Below are 20799 nucleotides of genomic sequence, written 5' to 3' on the forward strand. Positions count from 1 at the left end.
AATGAATTGAGCTCCATATTGTCAATTCTTGCTAAGAGGAATATTTTTATAACAAAAAATAGCAGTCACATTGGGTCAAAGAAAACAGCAGATTGGTACTCGTAAAAGCAACTAAGGCTTTGAGGGCACAAATTACCAACCATAAAGAAAATAACGAAAGTGAAAAGTATCATAAAATTTCTCCTTGAGTTGTTTGGATGTCTGATTTACAAAAATTTGAAGAAACAATAGAAAGTAATAAAGAACTGGGCTTTGTTGGGATCCCAGATATCACCCAGTAACAAGGAAGGAAACATTTGGAATTCAAACCCAGCAAGGTGCAGCAGTGCTTTCTGGGTTGGAAAGCAAATCCTCAGAGTTTCTGTGTCCTAGTTGTAAAAGCCAAGTTGACACAGAGTAGTTCAAACTGATGCTAAGGCCAAATATCCCCCAGGTAAAGGTCATGTATTCTCCATTTCAAAGATGCGTGTGTGTGCAATTATAATATTGCCTAATTATGATATTTCCAAATGAAAAAAGGTAGGTTGTAACAAATTAAATCAAAGAGTGAGATAGATAGAAACAGACCAATGAATTATATTTAACAGACAATCATTGTATAATACTTGTAATTAATATGTTCTAGGAAACAGTGGAAAGGGTTAACAAATCCTGTAAGCCATTATAGTCTTTTAAAACTTCTACAACATCAAAAATATAATTTTGAGCCTCATAATCCAATAAAAGGTTGTAACAGGAAGAAAAAATGCTGTTTAATTACAAAATATGTTAGAATAATGTTATCAAATTAATAGGAAGACTATGGGTGAAAATAAAGGGGGGAGTACAATAGTTTAAACATTCTGTTCATTATAAGCAAACAAAACTATCAAAGTATAAAATGAGACATCAATAACAATGCAAGATCTAGTGACCAGGAAATTCTCTCCAAGTTCAGCTGTTAAACACACTTGTTCTTTCAGAGGATCTGCATTCAGTTGCCAGCATCCACATGTTGGTTTACAACCACTTTTAATTCCAGTTCTAGGCAATCTGACAGTCTCTTCTGACCCATGAAGTCACCAGGCATATGCATCATGCAGATACATACATGCAGACACAGCACACACACATGTCCCTTCATGGTACCAGTAATAAAATAAAATGTAAGAGTCTTAGGTTCTCTACATGTGTTCGTTTGATTCAATCAGGACAGAGGAAGCTTTCTTCATCCCTGACTAGGACTCAGTCAATGCAACTTGCTTAGTCTTATGAAAAGATAGCATACAGGATACAGATATTTGAAATTTAATTTCACAGTTGGATTTTCTTCTTGAATCTTTTGACATAAACATAAGAACAGAATTCAGTAAGTCTGAAGATCCAAAAGATATAATATGCATATGTATCCCTGGTATAATTTTAAAAAAATACATGCTTGTTTTAACCAGGTTCTGATGAATGCTCCAGAAATCAGCCACCCTCAATCTACCAGTTATGACTATGAACAAGAGATATAGGTCTTAAAGTTTTAATTTTTGGTTAATGGTTTGAAGGCTTTATTAGGTAGAACTTATGAAATAGACAATGTTATAAAATATTGACAATGAGAGTTATAATTAAAAGACAGTCTAAGCTCGGTTTTGAAGATGATAGACATCCCTTTTTCCATTCTTGATAGTAATGCATGAAAAAGCCCAGGTTTCTATACATCGATTATACAAATATAAAATGCATCTGCAGCTAAAACAATAAAGGTGAGTAAGTAGACAATCTTGGGACCCAATTTATGTTTTGAATCTTTGGTTTTATTTTTGCCTCATATTTTATTGATATATAGCTGAAGATGCTGAAAACCTAGAAATTCCCACAAAGATGAACCAAATAAAAGCATAAGATAACAAGTCAGGTTCTCTCACAAAGAACTAGAAAATATGCAGATTAACCTAACATAACGCCTTCAGTCAAGAACAGCACTACTCAAGCCGTTTGTGGTCCTCATTTTGTCCATACCAGAAAATACGAAGATGGCAGCACCTGTGTCAGGTTATATGGAGCTGCCAGAGCCATACCAAAGAACACAGTGAGAACAGGATGAAGTTATAAAAGATAGTGGAGGAAGCCAGGAATTTGATCTCTAACATTTTAGTGTTGTGAAGACCACATGGACATCCTGGACTAGAGAAGTTTGGATCTTTTGAACTTCTATTACTTTCCAGTGTGATCAGGATATTCTCACTAAGGAGTAACAGAAAGCAGTGAAAGGGTATCCATATGGGTGTGTAATGACACAAGGATACTTCTTTCACCAGCCACTAATAAGACAGAACTTCCCTCTTATAATGATGAAGTAGGCAAAACAATGTTTAAATGCAACTCAGCAACTCCCAGGATTTTGATATTCCACTCAAATATCTGTCTTCACTTCAAGACCCTGTATGATCTCAGCTCCAAAGACAAAAAACAAGCAATAGGTGATCACATCAACATGACATAACCATTACAAATTTTTGATAATCTATAGTAGACATCAACACATATTTCCATAAACAATTATAAACAAACATGAAACAAATGTCAAAAGCAGAATGCCTCAAAAAATAAATAGAAATACAGAGTAAAGAAATAGTATATACAAAGAACAAAGTCACATGTTATAGCTGAAATAATAAGCAAAGGTTAATTAACAGATCCAATCAAGGAGTTTGGGGAGTGGGATGAAAGGGCAGTAACTAAATGCAACAGCTGAAGCCAAGCATCCGAACAGGATAAAAGAAAATAAAATGCACTGATTACAGCCATAGTGGCTGGGAGTCTAAAATTAAAACACTGAGGAACTGAATTTTCGGAATCATAGAACGGGAATGAGATCAGGGAAGGACTAATAACCACCAAAAATTGACAGTAAATTGCATTAGCAAGATCTGAAGAAACTGCAGAACAATGAATAGGAAATGCCCTCAGTCTTCAGTGAATAGGCTCAATTATTTTTCTTTAAATTTTCTTCTGTGTTCTTTTTTATTGTAATAAGAAGACAACATGTGATCTGTAGAAGATGTACTTTAAATGTGTGATATAGCAAGGCTAAATATGGGCATAATATTTACACTAAATGATAGAATTTGGTCATCATGTATCTGAAAGTTTATACCTACAGAGTAGTACATAAGGGCCCACCTCCATCTTTCCTCAGCCCCTGTGAACCAACACCTGTAGTAATATGAGCGGCGGGGCTGCGTCCCCAGCACCCCGACCACCTGCTAGCTTATGCCCCGAAATAATTACACAGACTCTGTATTCTTTTAAACACTGCTTGGCCCATTAGCTCTAGCCCTTACTGGCTAATTCTCCCGGTCAACCCATCTCTAATCAACTGTGTAGCACCAGTCTTACAGGAAAGATTCTAGCCTATGTCCATCCTGGTTCAGAGCTGCCTGGGAGAGAGGAGCCTGGCTGGCGTCTGTCTGAGGCGTCTGCCCCAGAGAGCAGAGCTATCCGAGTCTAAGCTCACTTCCTCTTCCTCCCAGCATTCTGTTCTGTTTACTCCACCCACCTATGTTCTAACCTATCAGGGCAAGCAGTTTCTTTATTTAATTAACCAATGACCTTCCTCCATCAAACACCCTATTCTCTGCTACTCTATGAGTTTGGCTATTGCAAATATGTCCTATATATTAGTTAATAAAGTATTTTTCCTTCTGTAATAGGCTGACTCCACCTTGAAAAATGTTCACAAGGGTGAACACTGTTTAGTTGCAAGTAGCAAGATTTTCCTGTTTCAAAGCTGAGTCATATTCTGTTTTGTGTACAGATCATATGTTATCTGTCTATTCATCTCTCAATGAAAATCTAAGATGTTCCTACCTCTTAGTTATTATGATAATGGGAAATTGAATTCCTCCAACATCCTAATTTTTTTTAAATAGAGATAAGACATGTCTATGCAATTCCTGGAACATTTAGAAGGTATATGTTTAAATGTTGTGGGAACTTCTATACTGTCTAGTGTCATAGTGGATACAATATTTTATCTTCTACTATCTGTATAACCTTTGTTGTTTAACAGATGAGAGGTGGTTTTTACTCTGATTTGATTTTGTATTTTTTTGATTATTAGCAATGTTGGGCACCCTTTCCTACAACTATTAACAATATATATATTTTTTCATTGGGGATATTTATATACAAATCTTTTGTCCATTTACAAACCAGATTATTTTGCTAGTGACATGATTGATAAACATGTCTTTGGTATTTATCTGTTGTCACATATATAATTTGCAAACATTATTGTAGCACAATTGATAAAAACCCAGAGATAGATACTGGGACTCAACCTAAAGGTCAGAAAAGCAGAACAGCCAGCCAGCCACTGGCTTTTACCTCTACCTTAGTCTGAAATGGCTATCCTGCTTCCAGGAATGCTCAGAATGAAACTGACTTAGAGCTTTCTTCTACTGTTTTATATTTCTCTCTAGTGCTGGGATTAAAAGTTTACAAATCTCCCACCCGGTTTCTATGGCAACTAGCATGACTACTGGGATTAAAGGTGTGTGCCACCACTGCCTGGTCTGTAAGGCTGACCAGTGGGGCTGTTTTACTCTCTGACCACCAAGCAAGATTTATGTATTAGATCACAAATGCCATATCACTACGCATTTTATCCAATAGTTTACATTATCCTCTTCCTTTGCTGTTATTATGTCTGCCATCAGTGTTGTTTAGTTTGTTCTAAATAGACAGTACTTCTACTTATCTATCTCTTGTCTGGATTTTTGGTACCAATACTAAGAATTTTTGCTATTTTAATAAACTTCTCTTCTTTTATTATTAAATGCTAAGGTCTCATATTTAATTCTTTCATCCATTTTAAAATTGATTATTGTATAGCGTATGAGTCCTCTTTAACTCTTCTGCCAAAGCTCTTAATTTGCCCAACACAATTTCTTAAGAAATATTTACTTTTCTTTATCCTTGGCATTTTTAAAAATATCATTTGACCATGTTTCAGTGCATTTACGGTTCCCCCGGAGATTTGGCTATCTATCTATACTTACTATGCAAACTGTTGCATTTTGTAGTACTTATTGAAATTAAACAGTTTGATATCTTCAGGTTTTTTTTCACGATTGTTTGAGTATCCATGATTCTTTCAGATTCCTTATGAATTTTAAGGTCTTTATATACTGTAATAAAAAATGTCTTTGGAATTTTGGCAAAAATTTCATAAAAATTATACATCACTTTGGTTATATGACTGCTAAATAAGAAAACATTGGCAAAGATCATTCATGTTCCTTTTGCTTATGGGAGAAAAATTATCACATAGTCTAATGCGGTTTTCATTGTAGTAATTTTTGTAGCACTCCTAAGGTTATTGTATTGTTTTCTTTAAAGCAGGCTTTTCAATAGTCAAGTTATAGAAATGAAGACTGTTGGAATTATGTTTAAAATATCAGAATTTTGAAAACTTTGAGACTGCCTGGGAATACTGATTACTTGTCCTTGAATTTTAGGAATTAGCATGCCAAGAATTTATAAACACTGAGAAACTTAGTAGTCTTATTTTCACTGTATGCTAGAATTCTAAATTGTATCTGTTGATAAATAAATGCACTTTATTTTTAATAACAAAATAAATACAGGAAGATGAGATATTTAACATAGAATATGTGTCTATTTTTCCAATGTTTTTCCTCCATATTTTTCTGCAACAGTATCATTTTCATTGGAGAAACCCTTAACTTGGCCAAGTTATTTATTATACAAGACTTAAACTCATTAAGATAGGTTAAATAAAGAGGTAGGCTTGAGGATGGATGCATGGATCTCACTGGAAAGGGAAGTAGAATAAATTTTGCAGGTTGATTGGGGTAGGTGGGGACTGAAGTGAGAAGTAATTTTTAGAAAAAAAGAACGGTATGGATGTTTACTAAAGGCCACATGAGATACCAATAAAATGGCCAAGGAATGCCAGCTAGCATACTTAGCGCCTTAGATGCTTTTGCTTTCTTAAGATCAGACTATCATCAATCTATTAGTATTTAAAAAATAACAATTTACTGTTTTTAACATAGTTATTATGCTAAAAAGTTGATACCATACATATAATCATTAATAATAATTAGAAATGAAATTGATTAAAACTATTTTGATAGGGGGCACACATATTTGTAATGTCAACACTTAACAAGAGAGTCAAGAGTTGGAGTCCAATTTATTTAGTTGCTCTAAATACGTGATGTTTGAGGGAAAAGAATCTTGATGCTGATTGCACAAACAGTAATTCCATCTTACCAGCTATATCCTTAATTTAATGGTACACTATAATTAAACAGATCAGTGCCATAAGAAAAAATTGTCCATAGTACATGGAAATTCTTTTATAATACATTTTTTAACTTGACAGACTCCAGAATTACCAGGTGTCCATGTGATATGGCCATAGAAGGTTATCATGTTTGCATTAATAGAGGTAAGAAGCCTTGTGTATTCTTAATAGACATGAGAATATTCTCTGGCTGGAATCACAAACTGAAGAAATTAAGGAAGCTGAGCAACAGCCTGTCCCTGGGTATGGTTGTGATGTGACCACCTGCTTCTAGTTCCTACCACTATGGCTTCGTTGGCATGATGTACCATATCCTTGAGTTGTAAAACCAGAATAAATTTCTTTTTCCTTAATGTTGTCAAAGAATACCATCACAGAAAAGGGAAAATACATGGTGAATCTACACTGACCTCAAAATTAAAAGGTTTACCTTCCAAAAACAAATGTCAGTCAGAAAACAAGATGCTTTAAAAGACAAGTGATCTGTATAAATGCAATGGTTGTTAACTTGGTATCATTGTGGGACTCCTAACAGCAAGAGCAGGTGTTTCTCCGGTTCTTTTGTCAGCTGAGATTCTTTGCTTGCCATTGGGTTGTCCTGTCCAGCCTCAATATGAGGTCTTTTACCTACTTTTACCGTGTCTTTGTCCTATTAGGCTGGCATTTCTTGGAGTCCTGTTCTTTTCTAAAGAAGAACCAGAGGGGGAGTGGATTTAGGAAAGAACAGATGTGGTGAGGGGGCTGGGAGGGGTGATAAGAGAGGAGACTGAGGTTTGGATATATTGAGTGAGAGAAGAATTTATTTTCAATACATAAGTAAATAAAGGAAAACTTCAAGATTAGAAATATAGTGAATTTAACCATAGACACACTGTTAAGATAATATACAAATTCAAGTTTAAGTCAAGAAATAATTTTGGAGACTGGGGTAATTATTTTATAATAATAAAATATGAACATTAAGAGTTATGACAATTAAAAAGCATTCTTAAAAATAGGTCTTCAGAATACTCACAATAAATTGATTTTAAAAGTTAAAGAGAAATATGTAATCATAATTATTTTATCCACTACTTACAATTAAAATTTAAGCAAAAAAATTAATAGTCATGAGGAATTTGAACAGCTTTATTAGTAAACTTAACCCAATGAACACAACACAAACTATGGCATAATACAAATTTTTGCAGTAAGTTTATTAAAATGTTTACCGCTATGGATAACAAAATAGATCACCAAACAAGTTTAAAAATAAATAAACTTCAAAGAAGAATTGAAGTAATTCAATAATTTTTCTGATTGCAATTAAAGCATATTAGCAATTATTTTAAAAAGTACTTAAGTTCAAATGCTTGATGATTAAATAGAATGCTTTTTAATGAGCTCACAAATCACAGAAAAATTTACAAGAACATTTAAATGATAATCAATAAACTGTATTAAAATTTGTAGGAAACAGCTGATTACTGACTAGACAGGAACATAAAATTATAAATATATGCATATTTATATATGTGCACTACAAAAAGTTTTAAATTAAAGCAAAATACGCAAAACCAGGATAGCTAAAAATTGCATTTAACAATTAGTAAAATTAGGAAATTTCTGGTAAGTCTTATGAATAAAAATGAGAGAAATGAAAATTTGACCAATATCAATAATCTAAAGAGGACATGAGTCTAGGTTTAATGTATGCCAAAATGAAAATAAAAGTACTGTAAAGGGATTTTTAAACAAATATATGTCAATAGACGTGAAGATTCAGATTAAATGGATGTAATTTGATAAATATTTTATTAATTGATTATTACAATAAGTGAGAATCCTAAATAGATGGAATTGATACAACTGTGTACGCAATATTTCCCAAAAATTCCAGTGGAAATTGACTTCAATTTTTTGTTGTTGTTTTTGTTGTTCTTTGATTTTTCACAAGAGTAAAGAAGACTTAATGCCAGTCCTTTCTTTCTCCCTTCCCTCTCCCCTTCTCCCTTCCCCCAAACTCACTCCCACCCCTGCCCTCCCCCCCATGCTCACAGCTTTTGCCCTACAATCTTGTTTGCTTCCAATTTCCAGGAGGATCTATATATGGTTTTTGGGGGGGTTCACCTTGTTGTTTGACTTCTCTGAGTTTGTGAACTATGGGCTTAATGACCTTGGTTTATGGCTAGAGTCCACAAACGAGTGAGTACATATTAAATTCATCTTTTTGGGTCTGGGTTATTTCACTCAGGCTAGTGTTTGGGGGGGAGTGGGAGGGTGGAGATGGAGGAAGGACAGATATAGAAGCAGGGAAGATGGTACCTACAGTAAGGGATCCATTGATGTGGGAGTGATTTCTTTCTAATCTGTTGCTTTCATTGGTTAATTAATAAAGAAACTGCCTAGGCCCATTTGATAGGCCAACCCTTAGGTGGGTGGAGTAAACAGAACAGAATGCTGGGAGAAAGAAGCCGAGTCAGGCAGTCGCCATGATTCTCCCACCCGACACAGACGCAGGTTAATATCTTCCCTGGTAAGCCACCTCGTGGGCTACACAGATTATTAGAAATGGGTTAGATCAATATGTAAGAGCTAGCCAATAAGAGGCTGGAACTAATGGGCCAGGCAATGTTTAAAAGAATACAGTTTATGTGTAATTATTTCAGGTATAAAGCTAGCCATGCGGGCGGCCTGGTGCCAGGAACGTAGCCCGCCGCTCTTATTACAACAATCCATTTTGGGGTTGGCAAGAGACTTGGCTCTAGAGGGGATCCCAGGTGTCCAGGGATGTCCCCAGCTGGGTCCTTGGACAGCAGAGGAGAGGGTGCCTGAACTGTCCTTGCCCCACTATCATGCTGATGATTACCTCGAATATCACCACAGAATCTTCATCTAGCGACGGATGGAGATAGAGACAGAGACCTTCATCAGAGCAACAGACTGAGCTCCCAAGGTCCATTTGAAAGGCAGAAGGAGGGAGAAGATGAGCAAGGAAGTTAGGACTGTGAGGGGTTGGTCCACCAACTGAGGCAGTGTGTCTGTTCTAATGGGAGCTCACCAAATCCAGCTGGACTGGGTATGAATGAGCATGTGATCAAACTGGACTCTCTGATTGTGGCTGACAATGGGGGCTGACTGAGAAGCCATTGATAAAGGCACTGGGACTTGTTTTTGTGGCATGTTCTGGCTTTTTGGAACCCTAGTCTATATGGATGCACAGCTCCCTAGGCCTGGATGGAGGGGGGAGGGCCTTGGACTTCCCACAGGGCAGGATTCCTGGCCCTCTCTCTAGCAGAGCAGAAGAGGGAAGAAGGGGCATGGGGGAGTGGGAGAGGGTTGGGAGGAGGGAAGGAAGTGTAAATAGTTGAATGGAAAAATAAAAAAGAAAGAAGAGTTAATGCTGGTTTTACAAGAACTCCGTCAGAACTTAAAGAATGTGTGACTCTTTACAAAATTGTTTTTATGAAGCCGACATAACCTTGAGTTTAAGATGTGGCAAAGACAGCATACCAAGAAAATTAAAGAGCCTGGGCCTGGTATTTGCTACCACAGATTTAATTTAGGCACTTAAGAGGCCGAGGCAGGAGGACCTCTATAAGCTCAAGGCTTGCCTGGTCTATGTAGTGAGTTCCAGGCCAGTCAAGGCTGCATAGTGAGACACTGTCTCAAAAAACAAACAAACAAGCAAACAAGGAAGCAAAACAAAAACATTAGAGACAGGGCATCTCATGGCTGTGCCTGCATAAGCCTCAAAGAAAATGTCAGCCAATCAGATGCTCTAATTTTGAATAGTTTCCCCCAGGAATGCAACTGTAGCTTAATATTTAATAATCAATATTTACAAAACAATGGACCACATGAAGAGATGCACAAAAAGCATAAAATAAAACTCACAACCTCTTCATATGTTTTTCCAAAGTCAGCGAATTAAGAAGAAAAGAAAAGTAGTGATTATGATTTATTCATTTTCAAAAGAATTCCCAGCAAGCACCCTATTCATACTTCATAGTGAAATAATAAAACATTTCTCCCATGTGTGGGGTGGTCTGCCACCACAGAAACTGATCTTTGCCACAATTTCTATAAAACATACTTTATTTTCCTAAGTAAGCTCTAAACAATTTATCAACCCACAAAAGACAGAGAAATATAAAAAGAAATGTAAGTTTAGTTTACAGAGGCCATGATTAGGTATATAGAAATTATTTTAAAATGAAAAATTTTGTACTTAATATGTATATTTATTTCTTAAAGTAACTGGATTCAAAACCAAAGTAAAAATAATTTTGATTTTACACACTAAGAAAGTCATTGAAAAGTAAGATAAAGTGACCACAATAACAATGTTATCTAACGTAACAAATCCTTAGGATTCACTGAATGATTGAAAGCTCATAAATACAGCTGAGAGAACATGGAGACTAAATAAATGCAGAAAATAACACATCCATCAATAGCAGGGAGAAATAATTTCAGATGTTATTTTCTCCCTAATTGATCTATAGGCACTGTGCAATTCTGTCTTCAAGTCCAGGTGGTTTTAGAACCTGACAAGATTATGTCAAACACACTGGGAAAACTAACTAGGGACTTCACACTAGGTTTCCTGATTTATCATAACACTGCCATAATTAGAACCTACTTGGAAATGGAGCTGGAGCTCAATTGTCCCGGGCTTGCTTAGTATATGTGAGATCCCGAGTTCAGTCCCTAGAGCTGCAAGAAACATCTACAATAACAGCACAAATACTTCATCATTCAAAACATTTGACAAATGGTCCAACCGTAAAGAAACTTCAGAAACAAAACACAAATTGTCAGTGATTTATAATAAACATTCCTGGGCATGTAGAGAAAGAAAGAGCGCCTTCTCAATTAAAATTTCTGGCATAGTATGGTGTCCACAGATACAATTTCACCTTCAGTTTCCTATACATATAAGGTAATTCCAGATTCATTTTAGACACCATGATAAACAAAGACAAGGCTTCTTAAGAGAAAATACATTTATGAATGTAGTCAAAAATTCTTGAAACTGAAAATAGAAACTATGTATCCATAGAAAAAAGTTTTGAAGTCATTGACAAATTCTAGTATATAATTATATAATATTAAGTGCTTCATATTTAAGATACACAGAGTAGTGCTTGGATATACATAAATGTTTATTACAGTCGAGCAAATAATTTTTTTCTTTTAAGTGTGTTTGTGTTTGTAAAGTACCTAACATAATCTATTCCCCTCAAAAGTCTTGATAATATAATTATTATTGATAAGGATAATGCAGCATTTGGTATCTCTGAACTTATTTCTCTGACACAACTATAAGTTTATTCCTTTGAGGTACATTTTCCAATTAATACATTTGTTACCGCTAGATGTGTGTGTCAATTGTTAATTCTATTTCAATAAAATTTTAGTTTATTATTATAGAAATTTTAGTCAGGACTGTTTTTTTTGAGGTTGACAATAATGGGTGAATATTGTCAAGAAGGTATGTTTTGGGTGCTGGAGATTTGTGTTTGTGTGTGAAACACAATGAATAAGCAAATCTATCAGAATTTGAATACTTTAATAGACAAAATTAAATTTCAATGCAATTTTTCAATATTTTAAAATGTATGAACTAGTGTCTTTTATGTGACTGAGCAGGGTTCTCTAGAAAGGCTTCGTGTGATAGCAACAGATTGGAGGAGGTGAGTATTTTCAGTTAATGACGGGTTGCATTAAATTGCTTGATTCGTTGATTCAGCTATTCTTGTAGGTATAAATTTAGCTTTGCATGACAACCCTGGTCGGTGTCTAATTCATTCTAATGCTGAATGTCTGACCATATAAAGAAACACTATCAAAGATGTAAGAGCATTAGCTGTGTCATTCACTCAATCAACAAACACTTACTCAATGTCTTCCCGTACCTGGCCTGGGTCATGATCAGGGTTAACAAACATCTATAAGGTAGAGCCCCTAAACTACAAGATTTCATATTCTAATGAACAGATGGATAAGTAAAGACAAGTTCTTAGAATACTAGAAGGGCAATATCTAAAGTTCAGACAGCAAAGTGAATGTAGAAAATAGATAAGGCTTACCTACTTAGCACTTATGGTGAAACCTGTTAAATTATATGAAAAAAACTAAAATGCCCCTCATATCATGCCAAGATGTAGGATCTGATGTCATAAGAGATGGCAGGTAGGGAACGAGACTAAGTTTCAGGTAATAGAGGTGAACAGGCATCAGGAGTCTGGGATCTAAGGGTGGAAGTCCTGCAGAAGGTATCAAGGAAGTGAAAAGTGATCCTGTCTGTTTAAGTAGCAGAATGAAAACTTAGAAACATCAGGGAGGAGGTTTATGAAACATGGAAATGGGTGAAGTTTGTGAGTTAAGGTTTCTACAAAGTCTAACATTTAGGCAGCAAGGAAACAGACCCAACTTTATAAGGAACCCTTCCTTTTCAGACTGGCATGTTGTTGAAGGTGGCTGGGCAGGAGAGCAGGAGTGCATACACTCTGTCCAGATCCAACAGAGACACAGCAGAGCTCTGAGTATCTTCCCTGCTGTGCTGCTCCTTCCTTCAGTTGCTGCTTCTTTGCAAGATCCACCCTGTGCCCTGACTGAACAGTCCCTCAAACCATGACCTTTAATGGATGTTGTGCATTTGATACAGGAGATTTTTCTGCCCCAGGAACCTACTGAACTTGGTGTCAGAACTGAGCCCATTTGTCTTCAGATCAATTCTCTGTAAAACAGCCCTCCATCTTCTTTGCGAGATGGAAGCACTGGTTAATCTATCTCTGGCCCTGAATGAATTCATGGTACCTGCCTGTTCTTTTGCATCATCCTCTAGTTCAGTGGTTCTCACCCTTCCTAATGCTTTTTCCATTTAATACAGTTCCTCATGTTGTGACGACCCCCAACCATAAAATTATTTTCATTGCTACATCATAACTGCAATTTTGCTATTGTCATGAATAGTAATGTTAATATTTTTTGGAGACAGAGATACTTGGAAGGGGCTGTGATCCATAGGTTGAGAACCACTGTTCCAGTCAGTATTCCCAGAGAAACTAAAAGGAACATACTTACAACTTTTGAGATCTCCATGTATTTATTATTATGTGTAGCTTTAAGGAAGTTGGACTAAGAGAAAGGTACAATGTTTGTTCTGAAACATAAGACATAAGCCTTTATTATGCATTGGATTTATAAGCTAGAGGATGACAGAAAAGAGAGACCTTAACTGTGAAGGTTTCAGATCATTTGAAGATTAAACACAAGTCATATTAGTGCATTTTAAGACTTTTGGTAAAGATATAGTTTTCAACATAATCATATCACCTTTAAATAAACCTACTTTGTCATAGATTCATTTTATTTATTTAGATTAATTCTGAGTATTTAAATAGGTTAATGTATGCTTACATGAGTTCACGAGATGACAGTGATATTATTTGATGCCTCTCTTTTCCTAAGTAATTATACAAGTTGGTCTTTGAAGTTTGAATTGCTTGTTTGAGCTATGCCTGATAGCCAAATAAAAGTGTGTGATTTTAATTCATGTGTGCACCAACTGGATGCAGAAAGATAGGACCGAGTGGGGAATAAGATATAAGATTCTCTGTTAAGTTTGTCTCTAACTCCATGACCTTGGATAAATGTATATTTATTCTGTAAGATGCAGGCAAAACCTGCCCCCTACCTATCTTCTGGAGCTGCTGCAAGATTTATTGAACTAGAAGAAAAAGTGGTTTATAGGTCTAGAGAGACTGAAGTCACATAAATGCAAAGCAGTAGGATTTATTCCTTGAGTTATACAAAGGTAAACAGGCTTTCGTAGCATCCCTATGTGTCAGGTAGGTAACCTTAGCCCACATTTTCCAAATATAAGGGCTTAAGTACTTCTGCTTAAGCAACCTAGATTGGGTGTTTGAGAAGACACAATGACTGGACTCAGACTGTGCCCAGTATTTATCTGATACCTGAAAGTACTTTAAAGGGCAGCTTAAACTTTTCCTACCATTCCTTTGGCAGAGTATGGAAACAGCCTGCATATTGTTCTACCTGGTTTTCTTCTGCAGTTCTTATGGCATTCATCTGAAATGCAAAAAGCCTTTTCTCAGCAGTATCCCAGGAGAGCCAAGGACTTGGGAGCTATTAAGAGACACTGTTCTAGTGATGAAGCATATAATGTGATTTAATGTAAGCTGAAGTCAAGGTATCCATCAGACAAGGAGCAATGGAAGACAGACAAAAGAATGTAAGAGTTGACCTGACAGCCGGGAGTGGTGGCACCCATAACCCCATATATGGTAGGCTGAAGGAAGAGGTTCCTAAGGCTGAGGCCAGCCTGGTCTGCATAGTGAGACCTTGCCTTGAAAAACCAAAACAAAGAAAGTAGCTCTTGCAGTAGGATTGTGGCAGTGATGAATATTCCACCCTCCTTAGCATCACCTCCTTATGCATACCAAATAAAGGCAAGCGGACAGGGACTACTAATACACTTACCTCCTCTCCCTCCACACAATTGCTCCTTACTCACCTGTTACAGTATTGCTTGTCCAATGATACTGAAACTGACTACGCTTTTACTGGGTGCCTACTCCATAGAAAGTCACCAACAAATGTTGTCTGCTAGCTGAATTTAGAGTAGAGAAAATTCCAGCAGGAATGGATATGCAGAAGCTTTACCTTAGGCACTAATGGCAGTGTGACCCTGGGTGGCAATTGTTTGACATCATATGCAAAATGGAGAAAATGGTAATATTTAGCTGTGAGAAAATTCACAGAGGAACCATATAAGTTGCTACATTTAAAGGCTGGAGCACAGGGTCTCACACAGAGAATACATCTGATTTACAGTGTTCCCTGCTAGGTGAGATGTGGGTAGTGTTTCTACAGTTAGGCGGTTGTTCTTTATTGAGCTCTTAATGAACCAGACCCTGAGGGAGACATTGGGAAATGTGCAGATTAATAAGACTGCTATCATCCTTTACCTCACATAACTTTTGGAGGGGGATGCTAACCAAGAAAACAAACTCAGGATTAAATAACACTGGAAAGTTACTATTAAGAGACTGATACAGGACAGCGCCATGGAATTACTCCTGATGAAACATTTGATGTTGATCTAGACAACAATAGGATATTTTTCATATGCAAAATTAAAAGCCCTCTTATAGGAATCATCAATGTATAATCTCTTCAGGCCTATGACATTACTTTGCTAATAACATTTTCTCAGTACAATTATAACAATAACTATTGTGGCCCATGAGATGGCTCAGCATACAGGCAATCACTGGGGTTGGTAAACTGAGGACGAGTTTCATCCCCAAAACTAAAATGGTGGAAGGAAAGAACCCATTAGGCACAATGGTCCTCTGAACTCTACACCCACACCCATATACAGACAAAAAATGCTAAAATAAATGTAAAACCATAATGGCTTATACCATATTGATTAACTGAACATAGTGTTGGGCAGGCTTTCCCATGATTCACCTGTTGCTGGGAACTTTTAACCATGGGAATGCATGCTTTAGAGAATTCTGGTACTGTCTCCTACTACTTGTTAATAAAAGTCATTTGGGAAATAAAAGGAATACACACATACATAAGTACAATATTTCCTGGGGTGAGTTCTATCCATGTTTGTATAATTTTATCTTTAACAATGGATAATGGAAGTTGGGCCTTAAAATTTTTCCCTGTCCACAACAAAGTCTCAGTGACTATTATCATTTTAGAGTGATCATTCTTGGGATCTTTTTTCTTTTGTTTTTACTGCTGTTGGGATAGTTTTTTTTTTTTTTTTTCTGAGACCAGATTTTGCTCTGTATCCCAGACTGCCCTAGAACTCACTATGTGGCACAGGCTGGCTTAAATTTTGGGGCAATCTTGGCTTCCCCAATGATAGAATTACAACATAAACCCTACACCTGGTTTTCGTGAGATCTTCCTAACATGTTTGTGGAAAAGATGCAAGGTGTATGTTCTAGGAAGAAAATTCCACTCATTTGTACCATTTTTAATTCTTTCAGGAAGAGATCTATTTTAAAACTAAATTTTTAGTGAAGCAATATCTAAGACCAGGAAACTACTTAATGTTTGCTTACCCATTTTGCTTTTTTCTAGTCCCCTTTCTTTGGATGGGAATTTATTGGGTCCTTATTCTCCACTCTTTCCTGGAGGAACTCCTGCTCATTTATCTAGATGGGAAAGGAGGCTCACAGAGTATGGAAAGAAAGCAGTCAGCAAATGATAACCCTGCCTTGCACTAAAATCCTTTCTGAGAAATGGAACAAGAACATCCGGGGCTTTGGCAGAGTGGCCTGGATGCCTGGGGAGGAGCAAGGATTCCTGACTCCAGCCTTTATGAAGAGGCTACAACCTGCCCGAACGTGTTTCTCTTTCAGCGGAGTCTGTATATGTATAATGCTGTTCAAAGAATCCTTGTCTTTTAATAGCTAGAGGACACACTTAGGTCCTCAACTTTGATTTCTGATTTGAGCAGTCCCTAAAAATGCACTTCCTTCCTGCTTTGGTCTTCAGAGCAATTTAAATCTGATATTTTATTTTATTTTATTTTTTTATTTATTTATTTAGGCTACAGATCCCATTCTGTAGCCTAAATACTTCTGTAGATTTGCTGTGTTCTAGCCTAGCCTTGAATCAGCGGAGATCATCCCGGCTCAGTCTCCCAGGTGCTGGGACTACAGGCCTGAGCTGTAGGAGCCGTGGGTATGTGACATCTCCCTGGAATGGAGTTTTATCATAAAAGTTGTCCTCTAGAACATTATTAGGAAGGTTCTCAACCAAATATTATCACTGAGTATCACTGCCAAGTGGGGTTCATGACAAATGTAGATTCTATAGAGTAATATAACAAGTCTAAGTGTCAGAGAACAAAATCAAATCAAAACTGGAAATAAGCGCTATTTTATAATATGTTTATCCAATCCATATATATTCCCTCAATAATTTCATAACTCTCATGTGCATAAGAGAATGTTATCTAGAACATGAAAACTGTAAAGAGTTTCAAAGTTATTTCAAACCTTAGAGATAACTATCAATTTGAAAAGGGCTAGGCTTTTGAGAAACTCTTTGGAATTTTCAAAGCTCTCTCACCTACTATAAATCCTTATCTGAACTTCTGAACAGTATCAGGGGATTTGGGGTAGGCTGATATTGTAATCACAGAATTACAGAATTTAGGAACAGAAAGGATTTTAAAGATCACCTAATGAACCATTTAATTTAGCATGTAGGACGCTGAACTGCCTGAGGTCCCACAGCAAAGGCCACCAGGCACTGACTTGCTCAAGGGGAGCAGAATGCGGGTGTTAGCAACCCTGGGTTAGACACTGGTGACACCAGATGTATACAAATCCTTTCCTATGTCTGTGTAATACACAGATCTACAGCAAACCCACAGCTCGCATTCACTAAGTCAGTCATCTGTAGTTCCTACGGTTCAGAGCACTGTTGCTAAGCCCCGAGAATAAAATCCCAAACAGGTCACTTCTTCCAAGTTTAGTCTCCCTCTTCCAAGACGTATGGCGCTACAAAATACTTGGGGAACCTTAACTTTAAAAACGTGTTTTTAAGTGCTTTTGGTAGCAATGACTGGGAGGCCAGGGAAGGAATCTAGGAGGAATCACAGAGCGGGGACAAATCTTCCCAACTATATACACACGCATAGACTAAGGAGAACACACACACACACACACACACACACACACACACACACACACACGCAGAGAGACAGTTAATTACGTCGCTCTCTGCTGCCTTCTGGGATCTTCCGCAAGCCGGGGCACACAAGATCTTCTCGGAGTAAGGACTAGATGCCAACTCACTCAGTTTAAGAGGGAGAAAGAGCAAGAGCCCACACATCCTTATCTCCTAACTGGAAAAGACCAGAACCGCCCCCCGGGGACGGGTACGCGGGCTGCTTGCGGGGGACTCCGCGGACCTAGGGGAGGGTCGCCGTGGGCATAGCCGGTGCCCGCAGCCCTGTGCGCAGAGCCCGGAGCCCCGGCAGCGCCCGCCCTCCCTCCCGCGTCGCCAGCCAGCTCGCGGCGCCCGCTCCGCCCGTGACTTCAGTTCGGCTCCACCCCCGCGCGGCGGCGGCTCGCAGCTCCGTCCCAGCCCGCGCGCTCCTCACAAGCCCAGCCCGGGCGAGCGGCAGCCACCTGCCCGGCGCCGCCTCAGCGCGCCCCGCCGCGGCCCAACTTGGATGGAGTTGGGGTCCTGAGCGCACACCCTGCCGCCTTCAGCCCGGAGCCCCGCGCCGCCGCCTGCCTTCGGTCCGAAATCCCCTCTCCGCTCCTCTCCGCTCCCGCGATGGGAAAAGTTGGCGCCGGCGGCGGCTTCCTGGTCAGGCTGAGCGCGCTCCTGGCGGGCACGGGGCTTCTGGTGCTTTTAGCCCCCGGCGTCCTCAGCAGCCGCTCCTGCTGCTCCTCGCAGCACCCCGGCTCGACCCCACGCTGGACCCTGACCCCAAGAGGTTTTCCTCACCCGGGACCGCTGGGTCGGGCTCCTGCCACGCCCCCGCCCCTCCTCATGAGACCCCTGTTCGCAGTGGCCCCCGGGGACCGGGCGCTGTCTCTGGAGAGATCTGGGGGCAGCAGGGTGTCAGTGACGACCGCTGCACGCTCTGGCCGAAGGAGACGGAGTGGAGCGGATCCTGTGAAGACTGAACCCGGAGAGGGTGCGAGTCGGAGCCGCCGGGGCATGCTAAGGGATGGAGGGCAGCAGGGGCCTGGGACTGGCGCGCGGGACCCGGACAAAGCCACCCGCTTCCGGATGGAGGAGCTGAGACTGACCAGCACCACGTTTGCGCTGACTGGAGACTCGGCACACAACCAGGCTATGGTCCACTGGTCTGGCCACAACAGCAGCGTGAGTAGAATGGAACTCTGGGCAAAGGGGCCAGAGAACCAAAGGGTTACTGTCCGCTGTGAGATTTGATGGAGAATGTGGGGGAAAGAGGGTTCTGGACTTGGGAATTGCTTCACAGTGAAGACTTCCCAGCGGGCCTCCCTCAGGAGTTAAAGGTGCCTACTAGGGAGCCCTCCCACCCCCAAAGACAGAGTTTTCTCCAAATCACAAGGTTCAAACTGGAACCGAACAGGCAGACCTATTATTATTATTATTATTATTATTATTATTATTATTATTATTATTATTATTTCTTCAGTGACACTGGAGGGTCGAACTGAAGACCAAAACCGGGAGTGTGGGGGTGTGCTAAAGTAGTTTTAATACAGAGATGAAAGGGTTAAATATCCAACCCCACTGAAATTCCCTTCAGGGACTTTTCCTTACCTGGATAGATTTGTGGAGTGCACTGCACAGAGAAGTCGCGTGTGGGGGCTTTTTATTTTATTTTTATATAGAACACATAGCCCCTTGTTCCGCCCGAGAGAGGCCAACTGCAGTGCGATATTAGGTGCCCTTTTTATTATTATCTATTTGTGGACCAAATGGATGCAAGTTTCAGCGCAGAGCCTCCCCAGCATCTTCCGACAGCATTAGCAAGTGCGTTTTGAGAAGCAGGGCTTTTCTAGCCCATGAAAGGGCAGTTGTTCTCAGGCATGGTCAGCCTGGGGAAGATCAGCTAGATTTCAGGGACAACAACAGGGAGTTGTTTTCCTACCGACTGACCTCCTCTAGAGAAGAGCTCAAGTAAAGATTTGAATTTCCCTATGAAGACAGGGAAGAGATTTCAGGCCCCGGGAGATTTAGGGTGCAAGTCACTGATTCTGTCAGGAGATACAGATTTTCAGAAAAGCCTGTGCATTTGAAATCTGAGGAAGCTGTACAGTTTAACCCAAACGTAGAAACTTCAATGCTCTGAAATAGTAAAGGACCAGCTTTGATGGTAATAACTAAAGACGATTTAAAAGTGTATGTGTAAAGTTATCCCGACTGCTGTGAAGCCGACTAGCAAAGTTAAAGGCTTTGAGAAGGGGGAGGGTCTCAGTTGCAGCTTCCATTGGATGATAGAGATCGAGTCTACAATGTGCAGGCGATGCAACCTGGTACCTTCGTAAATGTTTTCTGTTGTGGTGCGCATGCCAGGAACGTTGCCAACAAGTGCCACTTCGCTGAGCTGTGTTCATCGCTGGGTTTTTAATGAGAGTTGAGAAGGCTTTGATGCACAGTGTCATGTATTTGGTGATCTAGCCTAGCCTGTACTGAGGACAGCAGCTGGGTTTCTTTACAATGCAACCTTCCAGATAGAGAGGCAGAGGCTGCTGTTCCAGGTGGTTCTCACGAACGGGCTCAATAAAAAATAAATATATAAATAAATTGAAAAAAAGCTGCAATTTTATTCAAGTTCTGGACACTCTTAGCCTGGTGCATCATGTCTTTTTATATCATAACTGCTAAAAGTTGATCCTTTAATGTTTAAGTACAATCTTCCCATGCTGGCTGATTAACTCGGGGTCCCTTAAGTGATTAACTCAAAGCTCTGGCTTTGGGGGGAGATTTTG

At 39.1% G+C, this 20799-nt stretch overlaps 1 protein-coding gene across 5 annotated transcripts in view; it reads left to right on the forward strand.

Moving 5' to 3' along the window:
* Positions 1-18436: 18436 nt before the first annotated feature.
* Positions 18437-20799, forward strand: part of Sorcs1 (sortilin related VPS10 domain containing receptor 1) — a 486223-nt gene continuing 483860 nt past the window's right edge. For all 5 annotated transcript variants that reach the window (XM_050145543.1, XM_050145559.1, XM_050145567.1 and 2 more), the window contains exon 1: positions 18437-19201. In XM_050145543.1, coding sequence (XP_050001500.1) covers positions 18644-19201 — 558 coding nt within the window. In that variant the 5' untranslated portion in view covers positions 18437-18643. The remainder of the gene's footprint in view (positions 19202-20799) is intronic.

Source organism: Alexandromys fortis, unplaced genomic scaffold (genome assembly GCF_014885135.2).
Source record: "Alexandromys fortis isolate MF-2015 unplaced genomic scaffold, M_Fortis_MF-2015_v1.1 scaffold_16, whole genome shotgun sequence".
Lineage (NCBI taxonomy): Eukaryota > Metazoa > Chordata > Mammalia > Rodentia > Cricetidae > Alexandromys > Alexandromys fortis.